Source organism: Chroicocephalus ridibundus, chromosome 1 (assembly GCF_963924245.1).
Source record: "Chroicocephalus ridibundus chromosome 1, bChrRid1.1, whole genome shotgun sequence".
In the NCBI taxonomy this organism is placed as follows: domain Eukaryota; kingdom Metazoa; phylum Chordata; class Aves; order Charadriiformes; family Laridae; genus Chroicocephalus; species Chroicocephalus ridibundus.
The window spans coordinates 66,635,201-66,662,905 of NC_086284.1; the positions used below are offsets into that span (position 1 = coordinate 66,635,201).

The 27,705-nt window shown below is 38.7% G+C and overlaps 1 protein-coding gene across 3 annotated transcripts in view; it reads right to left on the reverse strand.

Annotated features, from left to right (window-relative positions):
- COL4A1 (collagen type IV alpha 1 chain) overlaps window positions 1–27,705 on the reverse strand; it is a 131,197-nt gene that overhangs the window by 14,043 nt on the left and 89,449 nt on the right. The window contains exons 19-44 of one of the 3 annotated variants that reach the window (XM_063337735.1): window positions 27,107–27,200; window positions 26,412–26,447; window positions 24,657–24,821; window positions 22,729–22,824; window positions 21,331–21,414; window positions 20,510–20,580; window positions 18,000–18,191; window positions 16,965–17,133; window positions 16,498–16,590; window positions 16,296–16,400; window positions 15,859–15,956; window positions 15,404–15,554; window positions 14,952–15,065; window positions 14,386–14,553; window positions 13,762–13,851; window positions 13,004–13,156; window positions 9,987–10,085; window positions 9,806–9,895; window positions 8,811–8,950; window positions 7,793–7,919; window positions 7,613–7,693; window positions 6,746–6,844; window positions 6,177–6,227; window positions 4,143–4,328; window positions 3,333–3,466; window positions 211–283 (exon numbers count right to left, since the gene is read on the reverse strand). In XM_063337735.1, the coding sequence (XP_063193805.1) occupies window positions 211–283; window positions 3,333–3,466; window positions 4,143–4,328; window positions 6,177–6,227; window positions 6,746–6,844; window positions 7,613–7,693; window positions 7,793–7,919; window positions 8,811–8,950; window positions 9,806–9,895; window positions 9,987–10,085; window positions 13,004–13,156; window positions 13,762–13,851; window positions 14,386–14,553; window positions 14,952–15,065; window positions 15,404–15,554; window positions 15,859–15,956; window positions 16,296–16,400; window positions 16,498–16,590; window positions 16,965–17,133; window positions 18,000–18,191; window positions 20,510–20,580; window positions 21,331–21,414; window positions 22,729–22,824; window positions 24,657–24,821; window positions 26,412–26,447; window positions 27,107–27,200 (2,959 nt within the window). Of the gene's footprint in view, window positions 1–210; window positions 284–3,332; window positions 3,467–4,142; window positions 4,329–6,176; window positions 6,228–6,745; window positions 6,845–7,612; window positions 7,694–7,788; window positions 7,920–8,810; window positions 8,951–9,805; window positions 9,896–9,986; window positions 10,086–11,001; window positions 11,094–13,003; window positions 13,157–13,761; window positions 13,852–14,385; window positions 14,554–14,951; window positions 15,066–15,403; window positions 15,555–15,858; window positions 15,957–16,295; window positions 16,401–16,497; window positions 16,591–16,964; window positions 17,134–17,999; window positions 18,192–20,509; window positions 20,581–21,330; window positions 21,415–22,728; window positions 22,825–24,656; window positions 24,822–26,411; window positions 26,448–27,106; window positions 27,201–27,705 lie in introns of those variants that run through there. The other 2 variants (XM_063337725.1, XM_063337741.1) reach the window with 2 other exon arrangements.

Sequence of the window (27,705 nt, forward strand, 5' to 3'; positions counted from 1 at the left end):
AATTGGCAGAGGAAAATATCAGGCAAAAAGCAAAAAACCTTGAGAAAAATCTTGATCTTCTTGTATGCTTTTTGATGCAGCTTTCAATGTCCTGTTTTCAATAACTTGTAACATAAAGTCAACATTCTTTGAGCATCTTTTTGAGAGAGGAAGGATATGAAAGAGACATCTTTGCATACTTTTTAGGAATGTGGTAAATTTTCTTCTCACCTGGAACACCTGGAACACCTGGAGGTCCCAGATCACCCTTTTGACCAATATCTCCTGGTAAACCAGGACTACCCTGTATAAAAGAAAATGTGAAGTATAGTTATCATACACTATTACAATATGTCTCTCAAATAGGCTGTGTATTTTTGGAAACCTGTGAAAAAAAATGTAATATGAGAGAAAAGCCATTGAGTTTAAGGAATAATTATTCCCTACCATGATTAGATGAGAAGCTTCTCTTACAGGAACAAGTGTGACACCTTCTTCTTACTAAACTATTTTTTGCCTTACAAAGATACTAGACCAGAATAATGTCTCACTAACAGTATATCTAATAAGAAGTTTCTCAACCATAGACCACATTGTTATGAAAAACATCAGTAAGCACAAATCTCAGCAAATACTGATTTCGGTGCAGCCGCAGCAGGCAGCTGCTAGTTAGATAACTAAATGGGATATTCCTAGACCACAGCAGACTTGAAAACTTCTACATTCACATGTAGGATGAAAATAAATGTGCTCAACAGTTTATAATCCTCTGAAGGCTTTTCAACAGGGCTAAAATACTCAAGGACTTAAGCACTTCAAACACAATGTGAACTCCTCCTTCTGCCTTCACTATTATAAACTGCCCCCCTGAAATTAATGGTAACAGGATCATTATAGCTTCACTTCAAGGAAAACCAAGCCTGTATTTTAAAAGATACTGTAAATAGTCATTTAAATGAATGACAATTTCCTTTTCTTCTTTTGCCTGTTGCAGATCATCTGCAAAAAGCTTGTAAGTATAGTTAAAGCTTCTCCCTGGCTGAAGCAATATGGCAGTGACAGTGCCCTATATAATAAAATGTGGAACACAGTTGGAGGAAAGAAACAAAATCCTTTTGCTAAGTAACTTACCAATCAGTGGTTGGAGATGTAAATTGAGTACACAGTGAAAATTAATACCACTGGTAGGATTCATCTCATCATATTTGGAGAGCAATAGAATAGACAGGCACAGGAGCGATTTTTCATTGGATGTTAGATGTTTATATTAAGGTGAGAAGAACGGCTCCCTAAAAATGTCTAATTCTCTCCATTGACTATAAAGGGAGAAGAGATGACTAGCTCAAAAATGGATGTCAACAGTGAGACTTCCAAAATTAAACAAAAGAAATGTTACCCTCAGAGTGGTAAGGGAGGTATTAATGAACTAAGGTTCCCTGGTTTCCTTCAGTCACATAGTCACAGTATGCAGGATTGTTTAAAGAAATGGTCCTCTCTTTGTATCATAACACGTGAACTTCTGTAGCATAAAACAGGAGGGCTAACATTCATTGAGAAGACAGTCATGAGTCAAACAATCTCATTAAAAGAGGTTTTTTTAATAACTTTTTTTTTAGGTTCTAAATATAAAATGGAATTATTTATCAAAGGAATTTATTGGAAGCTTTCCATCAAAATACTCTTTCCACAACAGTGTGCAGTTTCTTAAACTCTTTTTTTCCCCATCAGATATAACTTGGCAAACAACATTTTATTTTGGATCTGTTCCAAGCAAAACAAAACTATTTCAGTTTGTGAAAATGATGAAAATGTTTCTGTTCTCATTTCAGCATTGAAATGCACAGAAAACCCCATGGGATTTCTATTTCACAGTCTGATCTCCCCATTCCCTTTTTTTGGATAGGATTTTTGGGCAGGCTGTGTCACCCATGTTGTAACAAAATCTCCTTTCTGATCTAAGTTACCATGTACCTGGAGACTTCTATAAGCAATTGAGTTGTAATCAGGGCAGGAGCCTGTCACATTGGGGAGGATGAAGACATTAGAAACCCACGTTAGTGTGTATTACCAGAGGAAGTTTGGTATTGAAATAACTCTCGCTGGAGCATTTCACACTGAGTAAACAACCCAATACTATGCACTGTGGCTCAAAGATAGTAAAATATTTTCTTCTGACTGAAGGCACGGAACCAAAATCCTTTGGCATTTCTCAGTCTTGATAAACAAACAGTCTTGGACGGGAATATCACCCTGTGAAAAGCTTTAGAATTTCCTGGTGTATAGAAATTTAGCTGTTTGCAGAAGTACTGCAAATTCTTAAGATAGGGAAAATATACTGGAATGTTATTTTGAAATTTACTACCTTCAAAGCTGGTACGGTATGGTCTCAAAGGTAAAAAGGCATAGCCAAGATCTAGTGTCAGAACACTGAAGCAAATCCTTAATGTCTCTGTGTAGTGACTCCTGGATGCAGAAAAGGATGAAGCAGATCTTTGCATTATCAAGAATAATGTGGACCTTTTAAGCCCACTATCAGTATCCTACTTTTCGCATCAGGACCTTATTCCTGAGTCTTCCTTCCTTTTGTACACTAGGAATTGTTGAGTCACACCTACCTACTTTTTTATTCGTTCTTCCATAAATTTTATTTTTATTATTATTACTATTATTTTCTTAGTAGGAAAGAGGAAATGGAAAGTTAAAATATAGAGCGTATTTTTCAGTGTGGAAGAAGGCAGCAGACACTCTGAGAGAAAGCGTATAGAAGACCAACTATTCTGGGTGACTGTCCTATTCTACATAATGTACAGAAAAGGGACTGTTTTAGATGAGGGAAAATGAATAATATATGACAACAATGTATTAATAGCATAGCCTGTTTGTATTTCTAAATCAGCAGCTATATTTCATCACTGACAGTACCGAAAGTGCACTTTATTTGAAAGGTTTCATAACAAAACCAAACAGTTCAGGTATTTTCAGAAGGCAATTTATCGTGAAATACGCAACCTTTAAAATTAACTACTAATGCATTTGCAGGATTTATGGATGTGCTGCAGCCATCCTGTACTGTTAATACACTGTAAATTATATTCTGGGTGTTGTATGTTACCACTCACTATCTATAAATTTCTAATAAGTTCATTAGCTCACTGGGGCTTATTGGTAGGCAGCCTTTAAAAGGAGAGAATTGAAATGTTTTCAATCTGACTTTACATCGTCAGCAGTGAGTCCAAAGTGCACTTTGAGCACAAAGTATCATTATTTTGAACAAGAAACATCTATGATTAATACAGCCATTAATTACAAGAACCAACTTTCAGCAAATCTGGAGTGTACTGAAAGTAACTTACTGGCAGTCCCTGGAAACCTGGATCACCTTTGACTCCCGGAAGCCCAGGAGTCCCAGGCCAGCCATTGCTCCCCTGCTCTCCTTTGGCCCCTTTCAGACCTGGGGCTCCTGGTGGCCCTGTTGGACCTGGTAATCCTACAAACCAGAAGAAGGGAGTATTTAGTGGCAAAATTTGCTCAGAGCAGCACCTGATGGAGGTTGAGCTGGCTCGGTCTACAGATGGGCAGAACCAAAGTAATTATCACAATAACATTTCAAGAAAATAAGGAGAATCTGTTGCAGGGAGGTCCATATGACTCCCCATCTGACTGGATGTCTATTATTTATCAGCCTGTGGCTGACGGAAAACAGTGGAGAGTTTTCTAGACATGCAGAACAAAGAAATGGTATGTTCTCAGGTATGAACGTGCCAGAGACATATTGCAGCTCTGCTCTACCCTCCTCCTTAACCTCTAGCATAGGGCCACTGCCAAGTAAGGCCACACTGGGCCATTTTTAAACACATTAACAGTCCAGGACATAGGACCATACAGCCATGGCTCTCTTGAAACAGTAAATAAAGTCCAGAGAGAAACATGGAAATGGGAGGCAAACTTCTTAACGTCAGAAAGGCTTCTGGACAAAACCATCTGCCAGAGGACATAAAATCAGCCTGTTCTAGGACATAAATGCCAAACTCCATATGAAGGGGAGCTTTTCTCTGACCTGTGAGAAGGGGATAAACATGGATATGCAATATTGATTACGTTATTAATTTATTAGGTGAGCTTTGATTAACAGCAGTACACTTATACTAAAGATGATGAATTACCTGGAAGGCCAGGTTGGCCTTGGGGTCCTCTGTCTCCTTTAGGGCCCTCAATTGCACTTCCTGGTAGTCCAGGAAGACCTTGGCTACCCTTAGGGCCTGGTGGACCAGCATATCCTGGTTCTCCTTTCAGACCTGGGATCCCCGGACTTCCTGGGGATCCTGGAAATCCCACATCACCTTTTGCACCTAAGATTTGAAACAGCCCCCAAAACATGATTAGAGTAAGGATCAAAATCACTGAAGCTTTCTGTCTTCTTATCTACTCATAGTGAGCTTTATTCCTTAAGAAAATATTGACCTTGCCTTTATACATTTGTATAAAAATGCAAAATTTTAGGAAAACTGTATTATTCTCCACATTATGACATAAAAATATGAGGAAAAGATTAGTTTGACTGACATACCTTTTCTTAGCTAAACTGATCACTAGGCTATTTTAATTCACTCTAAAAATAGATGAACATCCAGCACCACTCTATCAGTCCTTCCACAAGCAATATAAAGCCCCCAAAACCTTACTCCATTACAATTATTATTGCCATAGCTGAGTAATGGATGTTTTGCTTGACTAAGCACAAAAGGGCTTGCTCCTGGAGAAAAAAGGAATTTTTTTTTTTTTATTAAGATCTAGATATACACACTTAGGACTTATTTCAGCTTTGTACATACAGTTAAAATTTGCAATTCAGTAGAATTTTAGATCATGTTTGAGCAAAAAGAATATAGATTAGCTGGTATAATAAGAAGAGAAATAAAATGCATAAGGAACTGGCTCTTTGCCTAAACAGAACAAGGTCTTTAAATCCTGGACTTTTGGAACTCCAATACACTTGGAACACAAATTATGACAGTTGGATTTCTATTTACTCTAAATCCAGATATTTTTAAGTGAGCTGTGCTGACAAAATGAGAGAGATAGGTAAGGTGAAAAAAAGTGCTCAAAATCTAGCATTCTACATGCCTTACTGAGCTATGATTAAAAAATTTGCTTATTAAAATAATTTCTGTAACAGTACGGCTTTCTCAGCAATTAATGAATGTTAATTACTCTGAGATGGTAAATAAAAGATATTCTAAAATTCTGGTTTATCACTTTTGATTGTCCACACAAGTTTCCTGTATTTATAGAATGAATGAGGTAGGGCATTGATATTTCAATATTTCAATTTTCATTTTTTGTTTGTTTTCTGGATGTTTAAAATTGAAAATCCATTAATTATACACAATTTTCTTTATCAGCAGCAGTTTGATATTTCTTCATTACTATACCTATTGCAGTCTAGTGTCTAGGATACTTATTTCATAAAATGGAGCACGGTGCATTACAGACACCTTGAACAAGTACTGCCTGAAGCCAATGAAGCCGTTCACACAGCACAGTGTAGTGACACACTTTACAAAGACCACAAGTGGTCTTGAAATTGTGATAGCTATGTGCCTGTACCCAAGCTAATAACCCCTGCGTCCAGGTAATAATAATTTTCAGTAAGATCTCATCAGGTCTCTACTATGTTTTGCATCTCTGCACCGTGCTCCTGTGCATAGCTTAGACATGCTCTACTCAGCTATCGAGAATAACTATTCTAGCAATGAATAAAACTGCATCTGGGCTGCACAACAGACCCAGGTAAAAAAAATTACTGCACTATCCTGGCCACAAAACTACTATCTTTAGATGTCTGGTGCACAGAGCCTCACTAGACTTTGATTCTTGCAAAATTAGTAGGAAAACAGAAATACTTGGAGTCAAAAGCACAGCACACAAATACGGGAGTTATTTATATTACCTCATCACAGCACAGCTTGCAGTAAATTCCACACTATGAATAATTACCTATTTTAGGGCATATCTAACTCATGTCCAAGATGCTGCCACTGTAACAGAAATTAGTATTTGAGCCTCTCAGAGTTTCTGCCTGCTCTGAAAAGGTATAGCATGTAAAAGAATGAAGTAGAAAGTATGTCTGAATTACAGAATTATGTTTACAGTATGTCGGGAGGGAGGTTTGCTGCTTGTGTAAAGAAGTATTTTACCTTTATCTCCCTTTGCACCAGGAAATCCTGGAAGTCCTCTACCTGGAATACCTGGAATATAGAGGTAGCAAAAAATTAGAAGATGGGACAGTACTTAAATTTAACGTGTAATGAGCAAAACTTTATTAAGCAAATAGAAAATCTAAAGAAATGGATTATACATAAGTTCTTCAGGGCAGAGACTGTCTTTGTTATGTATTGGTATTCGATCTAGCACAATGGGCCCTGTATGACTGAAAACCCTACCCTAAGAAAAGGCAAGCCTGCTCCATTATTTCACAGTGAAGTTGCAGACTGAAATTAATTCCAAAACATGCCAATTCTTTAAACTATTGCCAGCTTTTGTGAAAGAAATTCTTTCAAGATTACACTGATTAAACACAGTCACTCATCTAAATGATCAGCTTTGCAATGGTGGATGATAGTTAGCAAGACATCTTACTAACTTTATTTTCTAAGGTTCCATCCAAAGTACCTCAAGCCCAGCACACACCTCTACCAGCTACCCTTGTGTAGCCTGTCTCTGTACGTTTTCATACACCATAAACTTAACGTGACAGTCACAGTACCTTGTTCACCCTTTGCACCAGCTGCACCTGGAATCCCATCATAACCCGGTTCACCCTTCTGTCCAATGGAGCCAGCAGGACCCGGAACACCAGGTTCACCTGAAAAATCATCACCGTTTTCATTTCACCTATGAATCATAAGACTTTTTTTTTTTTTTTTCTTTACACATTTTTTTCCTCTGAAGAAAAACTTAAGTTATTCCTTTGCTCCCCCAGGGACCAAGCAGATACTGCATGATGACTTCACTGTGACTTTTCTCTGAGATTATTTCTGAATTAAATCTGTGTGAGACAGGGCTCAAGTATTACAGGTTTTGCCATAGCTAATTATCATGAATCTCAGTGAGTTTAGAGTGCAGGAACTCCAGCAAAGACTTGTGTATAGCACAGTCCATTGTCCAATGAGTGGATGTGTCCTGCAGCCAGTAAACTAAGAAAAAAAGGCTACAAGTTCAAAAATGTTATACTCATAATAGCAATGGACTTACTCTCCTCCCTACTCTATTGCCTCTTTAACATCTGTGTAATGATGTTAAAGTGGTGATTCAGGTTTGGGCCCATGGATCAACTTTATTATTTTTAAATGAACTCAGAAACAACAGAACTAATGGCTGTAGCAACAACCAGTCCTGTGGAAGGTGGTAAAATCTCTTCCACAAGCAGTGCAAAAGAAGTATTTAGCCCCACGCTACACCAACTCAGATTTACCTGGGAAACGGCACTGTCTTTTTTTGCTTATGAAATGAACAAATGTACCAGGAAATATCTAAGCCAAAATGAATGTAGAATGCCACAGTATTTGTTTTATCTACTGCCTGCAGGTGAGCAATGTTTTAAGTAGCATTTGGTATTTTATTTCTTTTCTACCTGGTTCTCCTTTTAAGCCTGGAATGCCACTTAAGCCAGGAAGTCCTTTTTCACCCTTTTCTCCATGGCGGCCAGGGCTCCCTAAAGAAAGGAAGACATGGATTTACATGTGGGATATTTGTTATGTTTCACCTTAATTTTTCACTGCAATTTCTGCTTTATGAAAGCATAAACACTTGCCTGGGAATCCTGCCATGCCAGGGGATCCTTTGGGACCAGGGGCACCCGGCATTCCAGGAATCCCTGCACTACCCTTTTCACCCTTATCTCCAGATAAACCTGGACTACCCGTTCTTCCTGGTTCTCCCTAGAAGAAGCAGCACACATAAAATCCACACATTAATTCTGAAACAGCCTTTTCTGTTTGCAATGGTAGATGTCAACCCTCTTATCCATCAGACTTATAAAGAATTTAATTCTTTTTCCATTTAGAAAAAAAGTAATTTAGGATTAAACTTGACATTAAATTCCACTATCAGAATTATTGACTTTTTTAGCAATTGCTTAATACTTACATATGAAAATGAGTATTTTTCTATGCATTTTTATGACAGTTTTTACAAAGTCTTTTCCAAATTAGCCTCTAACTTACTTATTACACTTAATCATCTTCAAAAAAATCTTTTTTTAAGTCTTCAGCAAGTTTGCTACCAGATTAGTAAATTTTATTTTTACAATTTTTACTTATAAATTAATGATTACTGTCATTGTATAACTAGGAAAAGGAATGTGAAACAAATGAGAATCCTATTAGAATACTATTAAAGATTAAATTAACTTTACAGACAGTATTAATACAGTTCTCTTTTCAGTAATATCTGAACATTTTATAGGATTTTTCAGCTTCCCATCATCTCTGCAAAAATAGAGAAACACTATTTCAGTGGGATTATTTGCTCTGTTTGTAAGAAGCCCTTTATTTACTTAGTATTTTTAAAAGTTTTTCCCCTCCCCCACATTTCTAGCACTGCAAATTAGCCTGTTCTGAAGAGACAGAAAAAATAAGAACCCTGGACATAATGGTCCTATCAAACAGAGTGCATCCAAACCCACGCATATGCACACCTTTCAAGTTTCTAATCAGGTATTTAAATGAGCATAATAGAAAATATAATAAAATAGCTCGAAGGCCAACAACATCTTTTCAAATAAGGCACTTGGGAGAGACAGACAATTAAATCCTTAGGGCTGTAAATACCTTCTCACCAGGAGACCCTGGAAAGCCAATTCCAGGAAAACCTGGTGCTCCTTTGTCTCCTTTTTCACCTTTTTGCCCAGGGAACCCTGGTGTACCTGGTGAACCTGGTACTCCCGGCAGACCCTTTTCTCCAGGTGTTCCTAGTAATAGAAAAGGAAAAATGGGTGTACCAGAATTAGTGGTACCCTAGCAGTGTTGACAATTGCCTTAGCTATTTAGAGACAGAAAAGCAATGTAACTCACTAAAATAGCTAGTAAATTAACTTTTGAGATTCACTCTCTAAACAGGACTCTGTGGGAAGATAAATTCTCCTCATAAGAGAAGGTCGTAATCTTGGATTCAGAGTAAACAGAGCTCTTGCTAAAAATACGATTTGAACAAAAGTTTATGTTAATTTGAATAATTTCTAACAGGACCAGGGTGACAAAGGGACACCGCTGTAGCAAATTTTTCTGTTCTCCTTTACCGTTTCAGTCTAAAAGCATATTTATTTCCTAAATATGCTAGACAGAAGGCCACCTGAATGGAGACAAAGTTTCCGTGTTGAGACATAGGATCTTCTCCATTCTATTCTTTACCAATCCCCTCCACAACAACACTCTTCCCAGACCACTACAGTTTGTAATTACCATGCAGTACACAGCAACTCACCAAACTTTTCAGAAGGGGGAAAATAAACAAGAAGGTTAATGCAGTTCACACACTAACAGAGACAGACAGACAGGTAGGTATAACTTGGAAAACAAATACAAAAACAAATGCATAAATCCTATATATCCAGTTAACAGATTCACATGTAGAAGCTTAGGAAACTATCTTATTATTTGTATGTTACAATAGGATTGAGAAAGCAACTTCCCCAAAGCCTGAAGTTGCACTGCAAATAGCGCAACCATTTAGTAGATCTACACCAACAAATATTCCATACAGGTCTCTCTTAATGTTCTATATTAACTTAAGAAAACAATAGTAAGAAATTCCCAGCAATCAGTACCTGGCAAACCCATTTCACCAACCGATCCTTTTTGTCCTGGAATTCCTGGATCCCCTGGGTACCCTGGGGGACCCTGATCACCTTTTGGTCCTACGAACAGCAGAGAAATTAAGAGTCCCATTAGTTAATGTGGTTTAAAATACCTTATAAACAGTCTCTCTGTTGCTAGCTTCCAACATACCTGGCTGTCCTGGAGTACCAGGTTCACCATCTTTCCCTGGAATTCCTGGTTCTCCATATTCCCCACGTAAGCCTTTTTCTCCTGTTGCTCCATGGTCCCCTGGACACCAAGAAAACAAACACAGTGAGATCAGTTTTGTCAAAATTTACTGTAATGCCATATAATAATCCTTCTAGTTAACTTTTAATCACACTTGCTTCTCTCTGCTGAACAAGAAATGTCTCAATTCAAGCTTCATACATTGTTCAGTAGAGTCACACTTTAATAAAACACAACTCTCCAGTCCCTAAACCAGTGCTGAGGAAAGGCTGCAAACTATTACGATTTTACAGATGTCTGTGCAGATTACAAGGCAAGTTATATCTTTAAAAGAAATTGCAAACAAACATGTGTTTGAGTTAGACCAATGTGTTACTTTAGAAATGCCAATATCAGATGTTAACAGAAATGATTGATTTGACTGTTCTGCTGTCTAAAAATGTACAGGTGAACAACCAGTTCATAGATACAAACTTGCTGTTTCCTCAGTTCTATCGAATGTTAAAGCATCTTCATCATTCCAGAAGGCTCCACCTCTTATTCTGTGGTGTGCCTCTTCTCCAGATTTAAAGGTCCAAGCCTTTTGGTCATAACCCTTTCTGTTAGAGTTGCATATAGGTGCAGGACAATAGGTTACTGAAGATAGCTTGCTGGATGTTTTAAAGTAAGCGGATTTTATTAAAAACATCCCAAGATGTCCAAACCCAAATTTTTTTCATTAAACATCACTGACAATCTTCCATAAAAATACTATGACTTTTCTGCACAGTTTGAATTTTAGAAGCTTTTTAAAACATTACTGTGATATTCATGTCTAGAGAGATGAAGGGAGTAAAGTTATGATGATGATCAGTAAAGTTATGGAGTATAACTAGGTTATTTTTCTCTGCTGGTACTAAGTAACTTTGGGTTGAAGCAGATGAAATGGGCAAAGTAACAGCTGAAATTTGCAAGCTGGGGTCTGTTTGGAACCTACCCTTCCAGGCTGTGTGAGCCAGGCCAATCTGTAGACTGTGTTTGGTCAGGAAAAGGTAGAGCATACAGGTTTGCAAGCGTGCATTATTAGTGCTGGAGAGATGAAGAAGTTAGAAACCAAAGAAATTAACCATTTGAATTTCTCAGCAAAGGCTTCTTTATATGCATGTAACCAGTGTGCCTAATTTGGATTTCTGGAAAGGAAATAAAACTAATTACCAGTCAGTCAACCTACAGGCCAATAGCAGATAAGTAATGAAAAGCAACCTATGTGGATTTGTTTTAAAGGCTTTTCATACCACCATATACATCAAGATCAGAAACAACTGAGAAAAATTAATCTAGATGAAATCTTTATAGGCTGGGAGCTTCATCAAATACAAAAGTGCTCTCAGAAGCTGCATCTCATCTTAGAGGCAGATGCACTCCACACTTGCTCCTGCCCTCCCTTGCAGTCCCTGGCTGTCCAAGCTGGGAGGCACTGCCTATTCACGTGCTCAGGTTTCTCCGAGACCCAACCAGGACACATGAGCCCAGGTCTCATCTGACAAGCAGTCAGCACATGGAGGTAAGAGGCAACCAGACTGGGAAACTCTCCTGTTCCCACAGTTCAAATATAACACAATATAGTTATTGGTGATTCGCTGCCAAACTGGAAAGGAGTCTCAAGTGCTCTGTCCTGGGCCCAACAGAGAACACATCGATGAAATGTACAGATAACACTAAACTGGAAAGGCTTGAGAAAAGCACTGGAGTAGACTGCAGAAGGATTTTGAAGAGTTGGAGTAAAGGTTGATAATCAACATCATGAAATTTAAAAAGTACATTACACCACACATGTGGTAAGAAGTCAAAAGCATGCATACAGAATGAAAAACGATTGCATAGGCAGCAGTCCAGAAGTAAAGGACTAAGGATTATAGCTAATCACAAACTGAGTCAGCTGTTGTTTCAAGAAAGGGAAATTTCATTCTAGCAGGGCCTGAGTTGAAGTACTTCCCTTGTTTCAGCAAAGTAGACTCTAACAAGGATGTGGCCAAATTGGTAAGAAGTCAGAAATGGTAACAGGAATGATAATTATTTCAGAAAACATGATATACAACGAAAGGTTGAAGGATTTGGTTGAGGGAAACAGAAGACTACTTGATCTCAGTAGCTCCCTTGTAAGCCCTACACTTCTATTTTAACTAAAACAGTTATCATTTATTGAAAAACTCTTCTGGGATTTTTTAATAAAAATTAAATCATAATAAAAAAGGACAAATAATAAAAATATATAAAATATGCACTATTTTTTATTTGAAAAGAAAAATAGGTGAATAATCTTAAACAACTTAAATTTTCACATAGCCTTAAAAATAAAAATCCAAAAATGTATTGTCTAAAAACCCTAATATTCCTACCGCCATTTAGTTTCTAAATAGAAAGCTGATTGCCTTTCTCCTGCGTATTTCCAGCTGTTTCTAAACTGACATAAGTTGATCTTTTGGTATCGGTGGCACACGTGTGTCTTTCCTGAAATTTCTTCAGGTCACAAAGAAACATGTGTGCCAAAAAAGGCTGCACACTTTTTCTTATATATTAGTTGGTCTTCACGGCCACAACGGTGTTTCCACTATATGTTTTACATGAAAGACAGCTTTTCTCTTCTGGCAAGATCTAGTTTCTGCTTTTAAAAATTCTCTTTTTTTTGAGAGAGAGTCCTCTGATAAAAAAGGTAAAATGGATTTTATAAGAGCACATTGAACCTCTTCCATCCAACCAAAATATAAGAGCACATTGAACCTCTTCCATCCAACCAAAATCCTCTCTCTCTGCGATTAATCTTTATTTCTATGGAGTTGAAAGACACTGGATAAACATCTGCATTTGCTATACGAAATTCTTTAATCTTATTTTAAAAACTGTTGTCTAAAACTAAGATACAACTGAACTCAAAGCATTTCTGCTTAACAGTATATGACTGTTGATTACACTTACACACAGTTAGAGATTGAAGTTACCTTTTTCTCCTTGATCTCCCTTTTGGCCTTTGAGACTAACCATGTCCATGTTGTCCATCGTTCCAGGCTTTCCTGGGAGACCAGCTTCACCTTTATCTCCTTTGACACCAGGATCACCCTGTGGTCCAACTACACCTTTGAGACCTTGGCTACCTATAAAGGGATGGCACAGAATGTTATAGTGGCATATAAAACTTTGCAAATGTATTTAGTAGACAACAACAAATGAAATTAGCTACTTTTTCAAATTCTGAGCACCAAATACCATGCTCTGGAACATCTCATTTATCTCATATGAAGGCTTTTTTTGTACCAGGACTTCACAATAGCTCTGTCACAAAAAATTGACATATTTTTCTCACTTCACAGCCATTAATTTTAGACTCTCAAAACAATAAAAATAGGAGTTTGGCAGTAATACAGGGCATTATATGAGGGATTTAATTGAGACCTTCCTGCTGGCTTTTTATAATTTCAAACACAGTATTTTTCTTGGAGTAATATCTATAGCATCCTCACAGCTAGCAAATCCTTATGTTGTTGACTGATCAAAAATCCTGGCTCAGTGCCCAAATACATGACTGCTCCTAGGATACGACTTCCTAAATTACACTATTTCTAATTTACAGGGAAGTTATTTGACATAAAACAGTCCTTGGACCAAGCATACTCCTTATATTTCATTATTTCCAGAACTGTCTTCTGCTGAGAAAACGGTGGATTTCACAATTTTTATTTTGAGAAAATCTCTCTCTTACCTTTTTCACCAGGCAACCCTCGATCTCCAACTGGTCCAGGAGTTCCTGGCAATCCAGGAGTTCCCATAACTCCCATTTCTCCTTTGGCTCCTGAAACCGAAGTGAAAGAGTGAGCAACAGAAATAAAGCAAGCAGTGTAAAGAAATGGCATTATTTACTCCCTATCATGTTAAGAATTGCACTACTTAAGGAAAGACAGGACAAAGATGATGATGAATCTAAAATAGCCTGATAGAGAAAACAACAGTAAAAATAGTGGTACAAACACAGTTTATAACGGGTTTTTGACAGGTTCTTTAAACTTCCTATTACAGTAAACAATGCTGTGATTAACAAAGGCATTATTAAAACTACATTCTGTCACTGAAACTGTGCAGAATAATCCCCTTTCATTATTACAGGCCAAAGGCTAGTTCCTGCAAGTTGCTGGACTTGATCCACCAAAGGACTTGAGTAGCAGTTCAGTTACATGTGCACAGATCTGCTTTACTGACCTCAGCCCATGTGTTTTACCAAGCTTCAGTCCTTTGATGGACAAATTCCTAATGTAGTGAAAGGGCATGCTACCACAACTTAACAAAACAGTTGTCAAAGATGCTGGTTTCCGAGGGAAAAGAGGTTTACCTGCTGATCCTTTCAGTCCAACGGCCCCCTGAGGACCTGGCAGGCCGGGTAACCCCACAGACCCTGGTACTCCGGGCTGGCCCTGGATACCTTTTTCCCCTTTTGGTCCTGGCATATCTAGACCTGGGAGACCAGGGAAGCCCCTTTCTCCTTTTATTCCAGGAAATCCTAGGGAAAAACAGAAGATACAGGATTAGTCCTTAATGGAGCAAGCGGGACATCATTAATAAGAATATCTGATAATGTCCACCTGCGGTTCAGAAATTACATGGTATGAAGAGTGAAGACTAAGAGCGAGACAGCAGAAGTAGTCCTCATTTTCTAAGTGAGGCTTTGATCCTGCATGTATTACCCATCGATGACCTGAGGAGACTGAACAAAATGGCAGGCATTTTCTCAGAAGGCCTCGCCCTGTGTTTTGGGGCCCGTCGACATGCCTCCCCCGCACACCCCCACCAACCTCACACCGCAAAACAGTTCACGAACAACACTTTTACCAATGCCAGTATCCATTTATGCCAAAAAGTCTGCTCCTAAGCACTGTCATGGGTGTATTATCCTCTCACCTGGTGGTCCCTGAGGTCCTGGCTGCCCAGCAGGTCCTGGCGATCCCGGCGGACCCAGCCCCGGTGCGCCCGGAGGGCCCTGCGAGCCTTGCAGTCCTGGGAGGCCGGGGTCGCCTGTGGGGAGACAGAGACATAGAGGGAGCGTCCTTCCATGTTATTTGAAATCTTGATTGCTGAAGATGCTAGATGAAGTGCTTTGGAAGCACTTGGCCAACAAGAGCTCATTTCAGCCATTCCCACCTCCTGCCTGGGCTGGGAGGAAGGGCTGCTCTTTGCTGCTAGCATTTGCTGCCAGTGGTTGGTAGGGGAAAACGAGAGTAAGGAAAAAGGGCAATACCCTGAGATATCAGTAGGACATCTCAGTGGTGAACAGAGTTTTTGCTGCATCTACGGGGGGAATGATTTTAAAAAAGAAGCAGAAATACAGAACTGCATTTTTACGGCAACGTTACCTCTGAATCCTTGCTGTCCAGGTATGCCCGGAAAGCCTTGCTCGCCGCGTAAACCAGGCAATCCTGGATTTCCCTTTTCTCCAGGGATGCCAGCTGGGCCTGGAGGGCCTGGCAAGCCCTTAGGGCCAGGGAGACCTACACCAGGTTCACCCTAGCCAAAGAAACACAATAGATTAGGAATTAACACATCAAAACCAAGAATTTATCCACTGACTGTATTTAAACCACTCAGAGGCGGAGTGGTTCTACACATGACTTCAGGGCAGAGCCATTAGTTAGCCCTTTAGCATTAATGTCAATGCACCTACTCCGTTCCTTTGTGTGCATAGTGGGAAACATAAGATGAAGGACAGTTTGGCCAACTTTATTATTTTTTTTTTAAAGAGCAGGCTCTTTGCACACATTCCTGTTAACATGGGCAGTCACAAATAACAGTATCAGCAGCTGATACCTACTTTTTGACCTTGTAAACCTGGTACACCTGGCAAACCATCCAGGCCAGGGGTTCCTGGAGTCCCCGGCAGACCAGGTGAGCCAGGCTGACCTGGGAAACCTACAAAACAAAACAATACTCATATCATGACTGTCTCTGCCTGTAACTGTCTCTGCTGTTTCTTTAAGCCTCTAACTGAACTATTCACGTCCTCACAAGGATGTGTTTAAAAAGGTCTGTGTAGTCTTTTATGTCTAATTTCTAGGGATGTCAGCACCCAAATATCTCAACAGATATTCAAATGCTGAGCTTCATGTAGCAGCTTACTGTGGTGCTTGTGGACTTTCTCAAGGGACGTTCTTCATCTGCACTTCCCAAATCTCATGCAGCCATGGCTGGGTGATATAGTGCACACACTCCAGTTACACCAGCTCTGTTAGACGGATAACTTTATCTTACCTTTGGGTCCTGGAGGTCCAGGGAACCCTATACCTGGCTGCCCAACAGCACCCTTTTCTCCTGGCAGGCCAGGTCTACCTGGAAGCCCGGGATTCCCTTTGTCACCTTTACAAGTGAAAACGGACAAATGTTAATATAAAAGTTAGCTTCTGGGGAACAGAACCATTATAGTCATCAGACAAATATTAACAGGCTACTGTACCTTGGGGTCCAGGGAACCCAGGTGGCCCAGGAAGGCCATCTGCCCCAGGAGGTCCAGGGAGTGGTACAGTTCGTCCTGCTTCACCTTTTGCTCCTGTGAATGTAAAGAAGTATTAAGTCCAGGAATCAATGAAATTAAACAAGGGAATTTCACCTAGCCAGCAATATTAGTTCATCTGTACCATTACCACTGACTTGTTATGAGGATTTTTTGTAGAAGATTCATAGAAAACTAGGATGAACTCAGTTTAGGATGAACCTAAACCATCCTGTTTGGCCTAATAAACTCTTCAAGAAAACTACCTTCAAAGGTTTGCAATTATACTGCTGAAAGCAGACACTGATTTAAATTAGAAAGTCTTTTTATTTCAATCATTAATTCCATTGATCCTCTAAGTTGTACCACTTAAAAGGCACAAATTTAAGTTGGTTTTTTTTTTTTTTTTTAAAAGCATACTATAGTATTACCTGGAAGGCCTGGTAAACCTGGGGTTCCAGCAAAGCCTCTGTCTCCTTTGTCACCAGGTAACCCTGCAGCACCTACCCCAGGAGGGCCAGGAAAACCTCTTTCCCCACGTACTCCAGGGAATCCAGGTTGGCCAGGGGGACCACGTTCTCCTTTCAAGCCAGCTGTACCCTAATTTTTGGAAAATATAAGTGTACTTCTTGCCTGATTGGCAAAACAGAACAACGACATCCTCTCTCTTTGAATATTCTGTAACTTGGAATTAGCACAGGTATCTGTAATACTGAAAAAAGTGGATTTTTTATCAGTTCAACAGAAACAGAACTGGGTTCCACATGGAATAGTACATGGAAATCATACCTAGTGTGCAGTGCAACTAACTGGACCATGTAGGCTATGTTCCCAGTGGTGGATGTGGGAGCAGATGTGAGCTCCACATTAAGCTCCACATCCATATCAGCTGAACTCTCTATCAGGCCAAGACTTTGAAGCATTAGGTTCCACAAGAAGAGAAGGACAACAGAGTTGAATCTTGTCTTAACAATCTCTACTTGGATAACTGCATTCCTTCAACATCTCCAGATATCAGCTAAATCATCCACACTAGTTCTCACTATCAAGCTGTGAGAAAGGGAGAAAGGAACAAAACTATTGTCCATGCCCACAACTTTGTGGTGAAAGTAACCTTGTGCTATAGTCCAGAAAGCAACAATTCATGATGAATACATCTGAGTCAGATCACTTATTTTCGTGACATGTAAAAATAAAGGGTCAAAATTTAAATATGAAATAGTCTGCTGTTGAAGGACCATCTTCCTCACTAGTTCCTGGGAAACTGGAGTCTTTCTCTAAGGAAGAATGAACTACTCAAGGTAAGAACAAGATGTGGAACAATGAATGAGGCCAATAAATATAAAGCATATGTAGGGCATAAAAGCATGTGAATTCTGATCTAAAAGACAGAATGTATAGGACAGTATGTAACTGTTAATAAACACACAGTAGGACAATATGTAAACATAAAGAAAGACACATACCGCTGTTCCTTTAGGACCTTGGGGACCTGGCAATCCATCTTTTCCTGGTCTTCCTTCTCTTCCAGGAATACCTGGTTGTCCTGGGAAACCAGGATCTCCCTTTTCCCCTTTCAGGATAGAATCATAAGTAAAATCTCCTGGTTCTCCTTTTGCCCCGGGGCTGCCCATAAGTCCTGGAGTGCCGGGAGGGCCCTGAAATTTCATAAATTCAGATGTCATCAGTTGCCCTACCAACCCTTCAACTGATACAAAAGAAAACAAATCTTCAGCAATTAAAGAGTAGACCCAAATCAAGTAAACCATTACTTGTTTTGTTGCAAATGCAACAAAAGTATCTCTACATTTCCATAACAATTTACAATACCAGCAGAAGTAGTACTAATACGGGAAAATAACACACTTCCAGTATGCAAAGACAAACTCAAACAAACTTAGAGGTTTAAATTGCTTATACAAACACCACCCATGATTTTCTTTCTTTTAAAACCTTTTAAAACAACTATAATATTCATCAAATCTATAGATTGTACACAAAATTAAATTGACTGTCAAAACTCAAACGTTATTTGCACAAGAGCTAAGGCTAACTGAAGGCTGAAAGCTTCTCCCTTAGTACTTTATTTACGACAGTTACCTGACGCAAATACATGTTTCCCTTCATTACTAATGTTTTTTGTATTGTTAACAATCACAGTCAGTACTATCAGAATACTATGCACATGCTCAGAAAATAATTTTGTAAGCTGTCCTGGGAAGGAATTATCTACCTAATAATATACCTATAGGATTTCCAGAATTCCAATTTTCCCTACATACTTTCTAGGATTTATATGAACTTTTCTCATAGGAACAGCCTCTCTAATTTCAAGTGAATCAAAGCTACTCACTAGGGAAGAAAGCACAAACTTCATGGGCAATGTCCACTGCTTATGGCTGATATGTTTCCTCCACTTAAACCTGAACCAGAATACAGTTAAAGGTAATCTTTCCCTTAGCTTTGGTGGGTCCTGGATCAGACTCTGATGCTCTGGCATGGGTCTAAACAATGTCAGCTTGCAAGGCTGGCCTCTATGTAGTTTTTCCAAGCTAAACTATACACTGGATCAACTCCTGGATGAACTCTGTGGAGCGAAACAACCTTAAAAGCATTCAGAACAGCAGCCAGTCCTTGTCTGATGAAAGACATGAACAGAACTTAAGAGGCAATAAAAGGAAAACATAAAGGTGCAGCAAAACATGTGCTGAGAACAAATGCCAGACACAAAGAAAGTTTAAATACATTAAGATGTCTTTTATTTTTCTTCATTGCTTCTTTCATGGATCCCACTTATACTATAGTAAATTCAGTCACTGAGTTTATCTTATTTATCATGTTAGAAACAGAGAATGGACTCCACCCCGGCTGACTTTCATCAGCTAAGTTCAGGTATTCAGGTATCTAGGCTTTATCTATACTCAAGCAAGAAAAACAGATTCTTTGAGTAAAGAATTCATACAGGTGGGTTGGTTTAACTTCTGAAGGTGCCTCTCACTGCTGGTAACAGAGGGAGCTTGCATAACTCCAGTTGGTATTAAAATTAGTGCACGCGAATGCCACTGAAGTTATGTTGCCAAAAATGATCAGCTGGAAGGACAAAACAGCTTTGGGAAAAAAGTCTGCGAAGACTCCGACAAACTCAGTCTACTTACATTAGGAATGGTGTCAAAATCCACACTATACTACAGGAACGTGTATGCTAATATAGGCCTTCACAGCACACCACAGTGTATGTTGGGACACTCCATTGAACTCTGACATGATCAAATGTAGCTGTGCTGCTACAGTGCTTGCCTAGGAGTAATTTGTCTTACATTTTAGGCAAGTGCTATGCTTATGGCTCTTCTGCTTCTGGTATGCAGACTTATGCTGTGTCAATATAATTTACAAGTAATCACGTTATCAGGATACTATCCACTTACACAGCCTTCCTTTATTTCTTCAAAACTACTCAGCTTTCCTGCTAAATAATTACGTTTTACAGAATATACTGCACACATTTCCCAGAAGTCAGACAAACTCCTGAAGTATACTGCATGCTAATATTAGACTGCTTACACTACACTAGATGGCACTGTCTCTCTCTCAATATACATGTACACAATAGCAAAGGGTTATTGGAAAGATTCACAAGGTCAGGGCAGATCTGCATCTGTTTCATGTGAAATTCTACTTTTTTTATCCAACTCCAGTGCTTAGCTTGCTCAATCAGAAGGTCACGTGTCCTGCTGAGTTTCTACGATAGGTAACCACAGAAACATAACCCATTTCTGACAGCTCTTTTTTAACTCTCATAGTTCAACCACACTGCTTCCTAGTTTATTTTGCTAGGCATAGTTCCTTAATTTTATCATATCACCGTGCTGGTGTGTTTTTAAACAGAACTATTACACAACTACACTGATGATCACATGTTTTTTGATCATATGTCCACTAGCAAATAAACACCTGCATTTGGCAAGGCATTACTTACAGGTACCCCCGGAAGGCCATCGAGTCCAGGTAAGCCTCTGTCACCCTTGAAACCCGATTGTCCTGGAAAACCTTATCAGAGAGACAAAAGTACAATTCTATCTATTACGTGCCTTTACAAATAGCTAATTGTATGTTAATTCTTTGTGATCCTTCTCAAAGTTATACTCCCAGTTATATCAGCATAATGCTGCTAAACTCAGTGAAGTTGTCTGGATTCACGTGCTCATGTGTTATGTATGTCTGCATTCACAGGTTCAGAAGCTGACGATGCATTTGACTTAGAAATTAATTCACCTTACTATTTAGAATTATCATGGAACCACTGCAGTCTTGAAACTACCTAAACCTTATTCATTCTTAACAGCCACTAGAACAAACATTAGGTATAATATCACCGTTTGCAGGCTGCACTTCTCTCATATGGCAGCAGACAAATAGCTACCTTTTTTGGCCACAGAATTTAACGCTAGGATTGGGAATGTATGTATGGGACACTGCCAAGCCTGGGCACGTAGGGCTTGCTACAAAAGGGCAAACGCTTTCCACGTTATTTTTCACTTTCACAATCTTCTGTGAAAATATCCGGGCCACAGTTTGCTAAGAATCTCCACTGTGGCCAATTTCTCTTTCCTTGGTAATTCTTGTTGATTGCACTGGAAATTTGGAATCAGGCCAAAAATAGGAATATTCCATCCTCTTTTCATGAGTTTCACAAACAATTTGATTAGTGGGACAAAAAGTAATTAATTTTATCATATATGCTGCATTTTTATATTTCAGCCTATGTAGTTAATTCTCAGGTAATGAGTGAGCTTTTACCTGCTGGACCTGGTGGCCCTTGTGGTCCTGGAAGTCCAGGAGGTCCTACTTTATCACATAAGGCACAGGATTCACCTTTGTCACCTGAAAAAAAAAACCAAACAACAAAACTAATAAATAACAATGAAAAGGTTTAAGACAACTGCAAGCACGTGGATGCAGAGGCAAACCCTGAATTCAATACCCTTTGTGTTGAAAGAATAAGCATGGAGAAGAGAAGGCTCCGGGGAGACCTTATAGCAGCCTTACAGTACTTAAAGGGGGCCTACAGGCAAGATGGGGAGGGACTCTTTATCAGGGAGTGATAATAGCAATAGGACAAGGGGTAATGGTTTTAACCTGACAGAGGGAGATTTAGATTAGGTATTAGGAAGAAATTATTTCCTGTGAGGGTGGTGAGGCACTGGAACAGGTTGCCCAGAGAAGCTGTGGATGCCCCATCCCTGGAAGTGTTCAAGGCCAGGCTGGATGGGGCTTTGAGCAGCCTGGTCTAGTGGGAGGTGTCCCTGCCCATGGCAGGGGGTTGGAACTAGATGGTCTTGAAGGTCCCTTCCAACCCAAACCATTCAAACCAAAAATGAATGTGCTAATTCTAATTAAGTGCTTCAAAGAGAATTTATCAGCAAACTGATATTCAAAATTCTTTAAAATTTTTGAAGGAATGGTATGAAAATCAACTTAAGTCCTTTCCTAGCGATAATATTTAACAGAACACTTAAAAGGGACATGCTGAAGAGGATTAAAAAGAAGAAAATATACACTGGGTATAGAAGAAATAAAAAGGTTGAAGCAGAAAAAGGAGAATCTCTATACTCACTGCAATTTTGCAGTTTTAGAAAAGCAGTGTGCAGAATGAGATTAGGAAGGATCAACCACCGTGTAAATGAGTGCAGCTCATTTTTTTACATGTCCATTTAGTCAGTGCTACTAAAACACATGGTTGACAGTCCTATTTATAGGTGTTACAATTTTAGCTTCAATTATAATCATGGCAATGATTCATAAACCATTTCTGTTCCCAACTCATCTGCCCCTCTCTCATTCTTCATCTTGGAATTCACAACTTAAATTGCCAGGAACAGTTCAATTTATACTTATACTATGCTCAACCCTTTTTTTCTTCCCATTTTCTCTTTCAGGCCTGTGCCACCCTTATTACTTTCCAGCAATGTGTAGGCTAAGTAAAACGTACGTGAAGTTTGTGTCACACAATTTAATAAACAATATCCTTCTTTTACTCACCAGAGACTCAAGAAACGTCTTCCATGTCCATGAGCTACTTGTTTAACTAATTTTAAGTACACTTTCTCTGATGCAGCCTAACTTGCTCAGCCTCTTTACATACCTAAGCTCCAGGGCACAAAGCATTAGAAATCAGTCACTTTAAAATAGCATTACCTTTCTCTCCCATCTCTCCGGGAAATCCATCTCTTCCTGGAAGTCCAGGAGTACCTGGTGCACCAGGTTCTCCCTGCTGGCATTGATCAATTCCATCTGCAATGGAAATGCAACAAAGAATATTGTTTGACAAGTGCAAGTTTCCATTATAGGGCTGCATTTATAAATGTCTCACCTGAATGTATCTATGAAGAGTGGTAAGTCAGGATAGCATTTTACTTTTCTATTTGATTTACTTGGAAAAATTTAACTGTGATTCTGTAATCTGAATAATCTGAATCCATATATACTTCTTAAGAAACCCCAAGAATTGCAGAGAAAAGACAGGCTCTGCCATAATAAGATTACAAACAACTTTCACATAAAATCTATTTTTATTGTAAGTTTCGTCTAAGAAAAGTGCTGTGGGTGAAAAATTGCTGGTTTGACCCAGAAGAGAATGGAGAATATTGACATTCTGAAGAAATTCATTAAGTAGATAGTTTTTTGTTATCAATGTTTTCTGAAACGTTCTAGATCAAGAGCAGCTCGTTAACTTCTATTTAACTTCTTCACACTGACCAAGCTTCCTGAAAACAAGAAACTTCATATGTTAGGAAGTGAAACAGGTAACAAATATGAATATTTAGCAGGCTTGACATGAGAACACAAATTGTGCTTGTTCTGCTTGATGATATGACACAGGTTCTGACTCAATACAATATGACATCATTTTCACCAAACCCAGTAGTCAAAATGTTAATGTGAAGTTTGGCAACCAACAGTTAAATGAAAACAAATTGTTTCCCATTATGCACTTGAAGAAAACTAAAGAAGTGTCTAGGCAAGGAGCAGAATTAAGCAGTGACAGGAACATGTTGTACGAAAAACAGGAATTGCTCTTCTTTTTAGGGCAAGGTAAGATTTAGCTATTTAATTCCACACTCTAGCTGCTGGATTTTGTCCTGCTTTATTGGCAAACACAGCAACAACTAGGCATCTTCATTTGGTTTTTAACAAAGTATTTTTGCTTTAGTAATTCCATAGAGAATAATGTTCCTTTCAATAGTTTTAGACTACCTAAACTACTGTAGCAGGGATATCATTTTTTATGTTGAAATGATAATTTAACTCACAATATCAGTATCACCTCTAGCAGAAGTTTTCCTTCAATGAAAGAGTTAAAACATCAGTTGTAAGGAGCTATTAAGCATTGACCACTTTCACACGTACTTTATTCATTGCTTCACTGCAGTGCAAAACCAAACCATTTTTTCTTTTAAAAATGCTTTATCAGAATCTAATTACACATAGCTGTGTAATGTTACCATTACTACTAATATTAATGTGTATTTATCACATCATTACTAGCTTTTCATTTCCATCTATGAAGTATGTTTTGACCCCATTCTCCTGTAAGATAATTCCATTTTACAATAAAAACTTCTGCCAGAGTAGTATCTCAGTCTGCAGTTCATACACCTGTTCAATGTGTTACATAGATTTGTACTGCAGACTAGTAAATTGTAATATTGAACAGCTACCTCTTATCCTAAGAACAGTATTAGTATCTGTTATTTTTTTAATTGAAAATCTAGGAATCGAAAATTGAAGTATCTCTAGCTTGGCACATTAGGACACAGAAGAAACCAATATATATTAAGGTCAATTATTTGGTTATATTGTAACAGTCCACAATGAACTTTTGAAGAAATTTAAAAAACATTTATTTAGCAAAGAATCCTTGTCCCAGTAAGGAAACAAGCAGCTTGCTGCATCGTAGAACAGCTTTTACTTGGTCCATTAACAACTCAGATATGTTTCTTCCACGACGTAGATACGCTCTGATTATAGATTTTATAATCCTGTCTTTTTTTTTTCTTTTTTATGTGCACACGATGTGCATTATCGAGTCTTCATTGTGAAAAGCAACCGACTGCTTTACCTACCTGTTTTGCCTGGAGGACCTGGAGGGCCAGGCAACCCCGGGGGACCTGGGAAACCATCTCTTCCTGGGGGTCCAGGTAAAGGGAATCCCGGAGAACCCTTTTCACCTTTTTCACCTCTCTCTCCAGGGACACCAGGTGATCCTACCCTATCTGGAAGTGGTCGACCTTTGGGCAGAGTAAAACACACGTGAAAAAGTGACAAGTGAAAAGACAGTAACATTACCAACACATTAGCTTCCATTAGGTTTCAGTGAGAAATGGAGAAATGTTAGTGCAAAATAAAAAAGAGTCTGTATTCTTACTATTGGTGATTTATACAAAATTGAGATTATACACTCACTACAGCTCAGAGTAACTCACTTCAGTTATGTCCCTAGATAAACACACTTATTCTGTACTAAGTGCCTTTCTGAGATTTAGTTGAATCAACTTTTGCTGGGTAGTAAATAGTGGCGACATAGGAGTTAAGTTAGCTGTTACACTTGGAAACCATTACACGCTTCCTTATCTCATAATAAACCAAATTTTAAACACACCTAGAAAGGGACAGCATGTCTAAGAACTTAAGTAAATAAATATTCAACAATGCTAGGAGATTTCAGGAATGCTAAAACCAAAACTGTTTGTAGGAATAATAAGCAAACAACAGCCGATAAAGAGAAGCAGTTAAACAGCTAGGAAAAAAACCTACTTAATATCTCCTTTTAGCTATTTGTACAGTCACACAGGTCTTCATACTTTAGTGAGTTATTTCAGTTCACAACCAATCACTGGACTTGATCACTAAACCATTTTGAGCCTTCTACAGCATTGCAGGAAGGTATGAAAGTCACACAAATCTCAATTTCTGTAGGATAATGACAGACTCGGAGCTACCATTCTTCTTGTCTTGTCACACAGAATTCTTTAGGGACACTTACAGCCTGCAGTATATAGTATCTCCTCCCTAAACTGTGAAAAAATTCCTGGAAACTATCTGACCCTGGCTTACATTAATTTCATATTTAGCTCACTGTCAAGATAGAAAAAGTGAGCAAATGAGGTAATAGTCGTATCACAGCAGGATGTGCTACAGTCAGATTTCCACAGATGATTTGCTTAATTTTTAACATGCAAATATTGTGGCTTAGTTTAAACACATGTACAGGTACATATATACATAATAGCAGTGTTGTCATGGATTTGAAGAGGTTAAAACTATGAAAAGGGCAACATTTGCAGGCAAAAGAAATTAACTTTTATTAGGTGACATAGTAAAAAAACAGCAGCAGGCCTTCAGGAATTACTTTGCTTTAATAAATGCTATTATTTCTCCCTGCAAACCTTGGTTTATTATATTTATGCAAACACATATAGAGCTGAAGTGAGAGCAAAACAAATTATCTACATATGAGTATATACACATAGGTACATATTCGCATACCCACGCACATATTCACGTTACAACTCTTCTTGCCCAACGAAGCCCTACTTGCTGGGCTATCTCTGACAACCTATGCCCGCTAGTGCTTCAATTTCAGCAGAAAGTTATCAGGGCTCTACACAAAGAGAAAGGCTGGATCGCATCACAGACACGAGAAAAGCACTCTACAGGAAGGGTCTAGGGGACGATCGGCCCCCCAGAGAGGCCACTGCCTGGGTGTTCTGTAAGTCAGGCAGTAACCGGCAGCAGCTGAGGAGAACATCTCTCAGGACTCTTCACCCAAGAATAACACAGGAAAAACACAAACAAAATCAGTGGCCATAAATTCATACCTGGAGGTCCTGGGATTCCTTGTATACCAGGGAAACCTTTAGAAAGAGAGGTTTTCATTTAGGCAATGAAGTCAGCAATGTCAACTTCAGTGAAGTTTTAGCACATAGTATTTAAGTACACATTACAAGGTGGTATGCCCTGAATCAAAGGTTAAATTAAATAATCTACAGATATCTGCAAACAATACATTTAGGGGAAAGGCCCTGCTGTATGCCATCTTCTCCACTGACCTTTCTTCAGCAGGGTAAGGTCTGTAATGGGGAAAATGGGAAAGGGAATGCTTGATTTTCTCTATTTACTGAAGAATGTTGTAAATTATGCAAGCCAATTCCAAGATTAAATTTTAGCCACTGCCTTTTTAAAAGAAGCGTCCAGATTCTCTGCATGATTATCCTCTTTATGCTTGTGCTGATTTCTATCTTTCTTAAATAAAGTCACTGGATTATTTAACTGCCATAAAAACAGATCCCATTTTATCCTTTTCCAATCTGTAACTGAAAGGCAGGCTTATTTACGATGAGAAGTGTCCTACAAACTACAACGAAATGTAGTAACCTGAAAGCAATTAAATAACTAACTGGAACGTTTCATCGTCATACAGAGCTCCTGAGCTCACAGATAGTGCAATTTTAATTTCCTTTAATACAGGAACTAAAAGCGTAACTCAATTAAAAAGACAAGACAAAATACATACCTTTTTCACCTTTTTGACCTTTCAGTCCAGGCAAACCGGAAGCTCCAGGCTCTCCTTTTTCACCAAAGGTATCTACTGGTCCAGGATCTATAACCTGAATCACAGGACAAGGACTAGGACACTAGAAACGTACAACTGTGCCCTCGTTTGTATCTACCCCCTTTTGATTTGATGCTACAGAGGCCATTTTGTTTTGTAATAACAATTTTGAACAGTTTCGGTTATACTTGCAATTTCAGCAATACGTTAACAACTAGCATGAGAGGGTTGCAGCTGCTGAAGAATACCAAAGAAAAAGTACTATTTTACCAAAATTCCTCATATCAACAGTAGAATTAAGGTGCTTTATAGCACCTTTCTGAACAAGAATGATGCCAAGAAACCTCACCGTGGTGTAAGCACTGACCCATTAGGTTTGCATTACCTTTAATTTGAAAATATTCTGTTCTGGCAATTTCTACTAACATTGAACTAAGCTTGACATATAGAATATTAAGATTTACAATAAAATATTCAGGAAGTATGCACAATTTTTCAAATAAAATTAGTAGGTGTTGGGAATTTTCCCCCATGTTGGGGAAGCAGCACCATCAATGATC